Source organism: Marmota marmota, unplaced genomic scaffold (assembly GCF_001458135.2).
Source record: "Marmota marmota marmota unplaced genomic scaffold, marMar, whole genome shotgun sequence".
Classification (NCBI taxonomy): Eukaryota; Metazoa; Chordata; class Mammalia; order Rodentia; family Sciuridae; genus Marmota; species Marmota marmota.
This window is the reverse complement of record NW_026000223.1, coordinates 3355370-3365594: the sequence shown is the minus strand read 5'-3', so window position 1 is coordinate 3365594 and position 10225 is coordinate 3355370. Positions and strand designations below refer to the sequence as shown.

The 10225-nt window shown below is 43.9% G+C and overlaps 1 protein-coding gene and 1 long non-coding RNA gene across 2 annotated transcripts; one reads left to right on the top strand and one right to left on the bottom strand.

Moving 5' to 3' along the window:
• Window positions 1-223: 223 nt before the first annotated feature.
• On the top strand, window positions 224-4992 carry Dusp26 (dual specificity phosphatase 26). The gene is made up of 3 exons (XM_015501253.2): window positions 224-683; window positions 2273-2487; window positions 4141-4992. The coding sequence occupies exons 1-3, from the start codon at window positions 463-465 to the stop codon at window positions 4338-4340; spliced, it is 636 nt and encodes a 211-aa protein (XP_015356739.1). The 5' UTR covers window positions 224-462; the 3' UTR covers window positions 4341-4992.
• A 679-nt stretch (window positions 4993-5671) lies between these two features.
• On the bottom strand, window positions 5672-9596 carry LOC107155376. Its single transcript, XR_001505177.2, has 3 exons — window positions 9457-9596; window positions 8859-9038; window positions 5672-5916 (listed from the first exon to the last, which is right to left on the bottom strand). It is a non-coding gene; the product is annotated as an uncharacterized LOC107155376 (long non-coding RNA).
• Between the last annotated feature and the right edge of the window lie 629 nt (window positions 9597-10225).

Below are 10225 nucleotides of genomic sequence, written 5' to 3'. Positions count from 1 at the left end.
GCCTTAGGCAGATGAGGCCCAGATTCAGGCTGGCAAGAGCCCCAGCAGTGGGTACAAGCACTGAAACGCCAAGTGTGTGTGTGTGTGTGTGTGTACTGGCAATGAGGGTGGGGTGGTAGAGCAGAAACCCAGCAGCTGGGCAGCTCCCTCTTCCCGTAAACAAGGACATGTGACTCTCCCACCTCCTTGTGTGGCAGAGCCAAAGAGCTCAGTGAAAGGAGCTTCTGCGGCTTGAAGAAAAAGGCAATCCTGATGGCCCTACCAGGGCTGGCCTTACCTTCTCTTCCTTGAGGATCCTCTCCCCAGGGCCTGACCCAGCCCAATTAGCAGGAAGGAAAACAGCTGCTCTGGACTCACTCAAGTGTGTCTCACACCTTCCTCTTTCAGCAACAGCTACCTGGTGACCAGCCCCATCATCACCACAGCCATCGTGCAGCTGCCACAGTTCCTGCTGCCTCTAAGATGTGCCCTGGTAACTGGCTCTGGGCCTCCATGACTTTTATGGCCCGATTTTCCCGGAGTAGTTCAAGGTCTCCTGTTCGCACTAGAGGGAGCCTGGAGGAGATGCCAACTGTTCAACATCCCTTCCTCAACGTCTTTGAGTTGGAAAGGCTCCTCTACACAGGCAAGACAGCCTGTAACCATGCCGATGAGGTCTGGCCAGGCCTCTACCTTGGAGACCAGTATGTATGGGGTAAACAGGGATCATGGCTGGATGTGTGTGTGTGTGTGTGTGTGTGTGTGTGTGTGTAAGGAGAAAAGAGGGTGGCAGACAGACACTGAGTTGTGTTGTTGGTTCCAGATTAAGGATTGAAGGGAGGGGGGAACACAGAAAATAAAGGCTGGAGGGTTTGGGAGAGTTTAGATAGGATTATCAAAATGCCCAACTCAGGATTGAAAAACTCTTGTTCAAATAGTAACGTTATTCATTTAGCAAACACTTAGTATTGAGTGCCAGTGCTGCGTACCAAGCACAGTAGATGACTTCTCTGACCTTCCATCTGTTGTGCTATGACCCTGGATAAAGATAGTCACTGGGAGCCAGGAACAGTAGGTAGTAAGCCCAAGAGGTTCATCTCGAGATCAAAGCTAAAGTGTCTGCAGAGTCTGTAAGTTGGAGGCTGTGGAAAGACGAATATCAAAGAAAGAGCAAATTCTTCTCTTCCTCAGGGGCTCTATGGTATGCAAGGATTTTTTTTCACATGTATTTTCACTCTTAATCTTCACAACAGCCTTGAGAGGTAGGTGATAAAGAGGAAACTGATGCTCAGGGAAGTTGTAACTGGCCAAACATCACATGAGTCTCATGAGCCAGGACTTAAAGGTTCTTTCAAATTTCCACTTAAGGAGTTTGCACTGGAAAAGCACTTGCCCTGACATATGACCATTTTTCCTGAGAGGTGTCTGCCACTCAGCTAAAGGGGATGGTCTTGATGCAAACTTGAAAGTGAAATTATAAAACTGGGAAAATGTGAGCCATGGCATAACAGGGAAAACAGAAGAGGATTCTGGGTATCAGTGACAGTATAAAGTAATTGGAAGGTTGGGTATGGGAAGAAGTATCAGAACCATGTTTAATGTCCCATGTAAGGTCAAGATTAGCAGGGACATTAAACATTTTTTTTCTTATTTTTTACTTTTTTGGTGCTGGGGATTGAACCCAGAGCCTTGTGCATGCTGAGTTTGAGTTGTATCACCGAGCTACACCCCCAGTAGGTATTTTAAATGTGAGCACATCTAACAACCCTCTTGATGCTCAGATCCTCTCTGCAATATCCATGGAATATTAATGGATATACAACATCTAATATCCTCTCTGCAATACTCAGTGGTCTCCTTTTCCTGCTTGAACACCCCAGTGATGGGAAATGGCTCGCTCCTGAGATACTCCAACCTTTCTTCAGTTAGATTCCACTGTTAGTATGTCCTGTTAGTAGCCTGAAAGTGAAATCTGTGGCCCTATAGCCTTAATCCTTTGATCTTATTTCTACCCTTTAGGGCCCTGCAAATCAAGGAAAATCCCACTTCCTCAGAGCACCCCTTCAATATTTTATTATGGCCATTTTCACCCCTCCTCCTTAGTCTTCTCCAGTCACCCTCAGTTCTCTCAACCATTGCTCACAGGACAAGACTTTAAGTCATTGCCCGTCTTCCTCCCTTCTGGGGCATTAGTAAGTAAAGTAGAGGCCTGGAGCCCATGATAGTACCTAGGCAAGAAATGGCCCTGACACCCTGGCTTCTCTACTCTCCCTCTAATTTCTGTTCAACACAGGGACATGGCCAACAACCGCCGCGAACTTCGTCGCCTGGGCATCACCCACGTCCTCAATGCCTCACACAGCAGATGGCGAGGTACACCTGAGGCCTATGAGGGACTGGGCATCCGCTACCTGGGTGTCGAGGCCCATGACTCGCCAGCCTTTGACATGAGCATCCACTTCCAGACGGCTGCTGACTTCATCCACCGTGCACTGAGCCAGCCAGGAGGTAGGAAGGGAAAGCAAAAAGGAGGAAAGATCAATGAACATGGAGCTTAGGAGAAGCCCAAGCGTTCAAGTATGGAGAGAGATTTTAGCCACATGATAAAATGCTCTGGATATAATGTTAAGGAAAGAAAACCATTCTCTCAAGTATTTTTTTTTCTTCTCAAAACAACACAAAGCAAATCATCCAGCATTGAGTGGCAAGTTGCACCTGGGTGGTGAGAATCTGGGTGCTATAATTTTTTTAATTTGGGGGTTTTACATATTTCTATGCTTTCTAATTATTTTTACCTTCAGCATGGTAAAAATGCTTTAGCAGTCAGAAAAAAAAAAAAACAGAGTAGGTCCTTTGAATTAATAGGTTCTGAATCCATGGATTCAATCAACTACATATTAAAAATACTTGAAAGAAAAAACTAATGAACATGTACAGATTTTTTTTATTTCTTGCCTTCATTTCTTAAACACTACAGTATAGTAATTATTTACATAGCATTTATATTATATTATATTATATTAGGTATTTAGATAATCTAGAGATGATTTAAAGTATATAAGAAGACGAACATAGGTTATATAAAAATACTAAACCCCGTTTTATGTAGGGGACTTTAGCATCTACTGATTTTTGTTATCTTTGTGGAATCCTAGGACCAATCCACCTTAAATATTAAAGAAGGACTATGTGTGAAAATATAAGTATATTCAATGATTAAGAGAAATAGCAAGATAAAAGGATAAGGGAACCAGATGCAATGCACATGACTGCCGTCCCTGCTACTGAGACAGGAGGATTTTGGAGCCAGGCATTTGAGGCCAGCCTGGGCAATATAGCAAGACCCAGTCTCAAAAAACACAAAGGGTAGAGAGACTGAACAGGGCTTGACACAAGGGTATTTCCTGTTGATCCATTCAGCAAATATCAATGGAGTCCCTACCCTGTGCTAAGCTTGGTTTCTCATTAATGATGAGTCTACCTTTGCACCCTTTTCAGTTTTATGGACACTGAGGTGCTGCACGACCTCTCCATCCATTTCTGCAGAGGTTTCTTCCCCTTTGTTGAGGATCTGCATGTCTTGGTTTATTTTTGTATTTTATTCATTGCAGTGCTAGGGATTGGACCCACGACCTTGCTCATGCTTAGCATGATATACCCCCAGCCCAGTATCTTCATTCTTTTATTTTTATTTTTTTAAGAAAAAGGAATAAGCCAGGCGTGGTGGTACATGCCTGTAATCCCAGTGGCTCAGGAGGCTGAGGCAGGAGGATCGTGAGTTCAAACCCAGTCTCAGCAAAAGCAAGGTGCTAAGCTACTCAGTGAGACCCTGTCTCTAAATAAAATACAAAATAGGGCTGGGGATGTGGGTTAGTGGTTGAGTGCCCCCTGAGTTCAGTCCTCAGTACCCAGAGGAGGGGAAAAAAGAAAGGAATAAGAAGGTTTATTGCTAGAAAAGGAGAAACATAGGGGACTCCTGACCCAGAGACTGTGATTCTGCCTACCAGGATCTTCATGCTTAACACCACTCATCTGCACCTGTTTCTTTCTCCATGCACCTCTACTTATCTGTCTTCCTATTCACCTGTCCTTGTCATACTCTCCCTGGCTTCCTCCAAGCGACCACAGTCTCCAGCTATCTCTTTGTGTCTCTCTTTGCAGGGAAGATTCTGGTGCACTGTGCTGTGGGAGTGAGCCGATCTGCCACCCTGGTGCTGGCCTACCTCATGCTGTACCACCACTTCACCCTTGTGGAGGCCATCAAGAAAGTCAAGGACCACCGAGGCATCATCCCCAACCGGGGCTTCTTGAGGCAGCTCCTGGCCCTGGACCGCAGGCTGCGGCAGGGTCTAGAGGCATGAGAGGAGGGGGAAGAAGTCAGGTCAGGTCCCTGGGTAGGTCCCTGGCTCCCAGCTGGAGGAAGGAAGCCCAGGTGGCAGGTAACAGATAACTCAAGTAGCCCATTCTCTCCTAGTGACAGGAGAGTGAATGCTCAGGGGTGGAGCCTTTGAGGGAGGGGATAGGAAGTAAGGTTTGGAAGTGAGGTTGGTGGCACCCAGGGACTTTTGACCAGGGAAGGAAGCAGGTAGACTGCAGGTGAAAGATGATCCTAGGATCTGATTCAGGCACTGCTGGATTCCAGCCAAGGTGCTCCCAGTGATTCACAGTCCCCTCCCCTCTTTGTGCTCAAGTGTTCCCCTCTCTCACTTACCAGAATGAAAGGGCCCTCTCTGTCCTGTGTCTGAGCAGGGAGTTAGAGATGCACCAAGCACAGATGTGATGGTATAGAATTGTGACAGACGGTGAAGGGATGGTGTGAGAAGCTGTGAAACCAGAGGGAGAAACCCACACAGACTTGTTACTCCAATCACAGGAAGAGTAGGTGTGTGAGGGTTGGCATGGTGCTTATGAGAGCTGCTTGTGATCAAGAGTATTACAGAGGTGCATGACTAGCTGGTCATTCACTTATTGGATTCAGGTGTCTGAAGGAAAAATAAAGATGATGGAAAAGAAGAGAGCTTCTTGGTGTCATTGACAATTTGAAAGAGTTCTATTTCTCTCTCTTGGGGATCCTAGCCTTGCTGGGGATAGCAGCAGTTCCTGACCCCCTCCTTTTGGTGATCAGCTTCCACCACCTTGAAAACCTCCACCAGTTCTTGCGAAACCCTGGAAAATCTTGAACTGTTATTTCCAGAGATTCCACTAAGAGGCAGCAGAGGACCAAAAACCTCAGCTCTGCAACCACTTCTTGTTGCCTAGAAAACACTTCCTCCATCTTCTAATCTTAAAATAGGTCCCTGTTCATATGCTCAAATGCATAAGAAATATGTTTATTTTTTTTTAATCAGCCTGATTTCCATATAAGCTCCCCATTCTGATCAGATAACATTCTGATGAGAAACCCATCCCAACTGTAAATATACATTTAGGGGTTTGTATTTTGTCTGGTGCCAAGGTATTGAGGGGGCGAGGGAGAGTTGATGTAATTGCTTTCTCTTCTGATCTTTACAGGCTTGCTTCAGAGGAATGCAACACAATCCTATTAGTAAAGTTAATCAAAAATTAGACTTGGAGCTGGGAGTATAACTTAGTGGTAGAGCATTTGCCTAGTACATACATACAAGACCTTGGGTTATATGCCCAAAACCACCCCCCCCCCAAAAAAAAAAGATATAAATCCAATTATAGTCAATCAGTTTTGATGAGTATTTTTTCTTTTAATTCATCTCTTCTGATGGCCCTTCTCATGGTTTGAAGCCAGCTCTCATGGTTGGCTTCTGTCTTGCTACTTTGGGCCTAGCAGGTCTGATTGCTTCTAGTAGTCTATGTTTATCGTATTTCCAGTTTCCTCACCAGCCTTGCCCATACTGGGATTCCTGTAGGAACCAGAACTCCAATCTCTCAGAATTTGTAGGTCTCAGTGCTCCAGGCTAATACCTATAAGATGAAGGCAAGCAAGCTCTGTTAGTTGGAATGTCAAAATTCCATCACTGTTAAGAGACATATTTATCTAAGAAATAGAATGAGGACTTCATTAGGTAATATTGATTTATTATTATTATTAGTTGTTCAAAACATTACAAAGCTCTTGACATATCATATTTCATACATTTGATTCAAGCAGATTATGAACTCCCATTTTTACCCCGTATACATATTGCAGATTCACATCAGTTACACATCCACGTTTTTACATACTGCCATACTGGTGTCTGTTGTATTCTGCTGCCTTTCCTATCCTCTACTATCCCCTCTCGGTAATATTGATTTTAATTGAAATGTGTTGATTTCCTATCAGAACCATGGACCAGATGAATTACATATAACTAAAAAGAATTACACATAACTCAAAATAACTCATGCTCTTAGAAAGACGAACTGCAACTAGAAACAGTTGGGTAAAGAAGACAATTGTCGTCTCCTTTGTTTTGGCCTAGAAAAGACAGTACTATGTATGTAACTGAACAGCCACAACCATATTTGTTCGGTCTGATTATTCCCTAGAGTGTTCATGATGAATAATTTGAGAATTTAATTCTAACTTCTAGTAAGGAATTACAGTTACTAAAATACATTAAACCAAAGAACAGGCTTCCAGATGATCTGCACAGAACAGATTCTGTACTTTTATTATTCAAAGAAGCATATCATTGCTATGCCCAGGCACTCTCCTATCTTTACAAACACTCATCTAATTCTCATAAAAGCCCGGTGAAGAAGGTATAATTGTCATTGCTTAGGAACAGAGAGTCAAGGTTCCCTAATTGGCTCAAGGATGCACAAAGAGTAAGTGGAAGAACTAGAATTTAAAACTGAATTATCTGGCTCCAGAATCTGTGTTTACCCATCATACTATACTGAGCCTCCAGCCCCACCCCTGAAGGGTTTATGAAGGATTTCCCTGTCTATTCTAGAGATTGTGATCCTTCCAAAAAGAACTATGTGTATCAGAGGGGAGAAGGAGCCCACAGCCTGGTATTCACCCAATTAGAATCAGTCCCAGCCTCCAAGTGGGCTCAGGGTAACACCTGTCACAGGTGTGTATCACCTCCATCTCCCAAACCTGAGGTTCAATGTCAAGACTCCCCTGTCCTATTCTTGGGCAATGGACCATGCAGACTAAAATAACTGGAATGTGAACAGGAGGAAATGTGCTCTGATTAGGCACAGCCTGTGCCACTAGTTGACTGTGCCTCAACCCTCTGGAGCTGAGATCCAAGTCAAACATCTCATTCTGCTTCTTTCCTTGCCATCTCCAGCCTCCGCCTCTTCAGTGTTGACTCAAGCCCTTGAGTCAGGCCCTGGAGATATTGCTGGCTCTGAGGAGGAGGAGGAGTGTTTGCCCAAACCTTCACCCCTATAACTAATCCCAACTGGGAAGCTCCACAGGGAGCAGCAGCTAAGAGAAAACTGCTGCTTCTGAGTCCCAGGGCAGCAGATGAAGCTGGAACCACACAAGCATCTAACTAAAAATTATGCTGGGTCTAGAAGACTCAGCATTACCACATCCAAGGGCCTCTGCTAGAAGTAGCTACCTTAAAGAAAAGGATATTTGGGTCTGGGGTTGTAGCTCGGAGTTACAGTGCTTGCCTAGCCCACACGAGGCCCCAGGTTTGATACTCAGATACAAAGAGAAAGAAAATTTGAATAGAGAGAAGAATTGGCCGGGTTATAAGGAAACGAAACCCTGCTTATCATAGATTTTTGTCCTCAAAGTATTTTTTGAGGTGGGGGAAGAGCAAAAGACCCACAAGCTTTATAGAAAGTCCTGTTTGCACCCTAATCCCTGGAACCTGTAAATATGCCATCTTACCTGGTGATGTATTAGTCTATTTTTGGTGCTATAACGAAAAACCGGAAGCTGAGTAATTTCTTAAAGAAAAGAGATTGATTTTGCTCACAGTTTAAGAAGCAGAAAGTCCGTAATTAGGTGATCCTAATAGTTTGGCCTCTGGAGAGGGTTTCCCCTGGCTGCATCATATCATAGTGGATAATATCAGAGCAGGAGCACATGTGAAAGGGAGAAAGGGCATGGTGAGACAGAAAGCAAGAGAGAGCTGGGTGTGATAGTGCACACCTGTAATTCTAGCAGGAGGTTAGTAAATTTGGGGGCCAGCCTCAGCAACTTAGCAAGACCAGGTCTCAAAAAAAAAAAAAAAAATTAAAAAGGGTTGTAAACTAACAGCATCAGTGTGAAATCCACCAACAGAGGGTGTCTTGTGTCATACCTCCATATCTGGGAAACTTGACACAGGATTTGGGTTTCCAGTCCTCCTTGAAAAGTTGAAAAAGACAATAGCCCACGTTTGCGCATGACAGCAGTCTGAGTAAAGGCTGTCTCCTTTAGAGGAGTTAAGTGCCTGTTCTATAGTTCCACCTCTTCCCTTCTCTACCTTTAAAAAAAAAAAAAAAAACTGGGGATTAAACCCAGGGAAGCTTAACCACCAAGCCATATCCCCAGCCCTTTTTAAAAATATATATATTTTACTTAGAGACAGGGTCTTGCTAAGTTGCTGAGAATGGCTTTGAACTTGCTATTGTGCTGCATCAACCTCCTGAGCCGCTGGGATTACAGGCATGCACCACTATGCCCAGCACTCTACCTATTTTCTAATACAAGACCTGTTGCGCTCCTTGAGACCAATTGCCTGCAACCCCTGAGGTAAATCAATCCCACTATGTCTTTTTTTTTTTTTTTTTTTAGAATTTTAATATTTATTTTTTAGTTTTTGGCGAACACAACATCTTTGTTTGTATGTGGTGCTGAGGATCGAACCTGAGCCTCACGCATGCCAGGCAAGCACGCTACTTCTTGAGCCTCATCCCCAGCCCCCCACTATGTCTTAAATTCCTACCCCAAAATATAAACTATTACTTACCTTAAAAAATCCAGACTAGCCCACCTTCCCTCATTTTCTTCCAATTCCTGTAGTCATTCTTGAAATGTTCTTAGTTTGTGGGGAGTGGTTGCTGGCCTTTACAACGGCCTGGGATGTTTCCCCTGGTTTGGCAGACACTCGAACCTCCAGCCAAATTCCCATTCAGCATCTGGAGCCAGCCTGGGAGAAAGAAGGTGGCTGGCACAGTGAGTCTCAGGAAGGAAGCTTGGAAGTAAGTGGAAAGAGGCCCAGCCCTGTCTTTGGGAAGCAGGGAGGGGTGTGTGTTTATAAGCTCACAACTTGGCTTCTGATGATCTGTGGACCTCCACCTTCTGCCTAGGTAACTTTCCCTGGGGCAGTATTTTTATTTTTAAGTGCTCAGAAATCAAAGGCCCCTGCCTCTGACCCTTGGAGCTTATTCACAAACTGGGTTAAAACTGGCCAAGCCCACATTCTCAATGTATAACCTTGACAGAGCCTGAGCTTAATTGAGACCCACAACCAATGGCAACCTACTGAAAACAGACAGCAAAAATATTAACCCGGGGAGGGAGATAGAGTCTGCCCCAGGAGAGGGGAGAGCACCCAGTCCACTTACAATGTTCAACCCCAAAGAGCTGGCACCAGTTGGTCCTTGCTCCAGGGAGGGAGAGGACTCTCACTTGCTTTAGGAGAAAGGAGAAACATGCCCCCAAGATGTGTCTCATAGAAAGTAAAAGACGTGAAGTGGGCTGGACACCCAAGGCTAAAGCTCAAATGGTTGTCCCCTGCCAACCCATGCCAGGTACAAAACACTCCCAGCTGCCAAGCAAGATAAGGCTGGGACCCTGCCCAGCTTCTCTGCACATGTGAATGATCATAACCTCAAGAACACCCCCACTGGAAGGCATCCAAGAGAACATCCAGTTCAGGGATTTTATTTTCTTTTTCCTTTTGTTGCTTTCTGTTTCTTTTCTTTCTTTATGGGTTTTTTGTTTTGTTTTGTTTTGTTTGTTTTCTTGATGCCTTGTTCTGCTGGAAACAAGCATTTTTTCAAAGATACTATCAAAACTTTGGCAAATATCTCCAAACAAACTGATAAACATAATGCTTTGTTTTTCAACTGGCAGTACTTTGAAAAGATAATACTAAAAAAAAAAAAACTAACCTGAGTCAACATTAGCTCAAAATGCTTACATTTTTGACTATATAACTTATGTTCCCACATGATAAAACAAGTGATAGCTGGAATCAACATTAACAGATAAATTCTGTGAAATGAAAATTGGTGCTCTTGGATGAATCACAGAATGTTATGGTTAAATAGACCCACTCTTTTTTATATTCCTGGCACCCAGGATGAAAAAAAAAATATATATATATATATG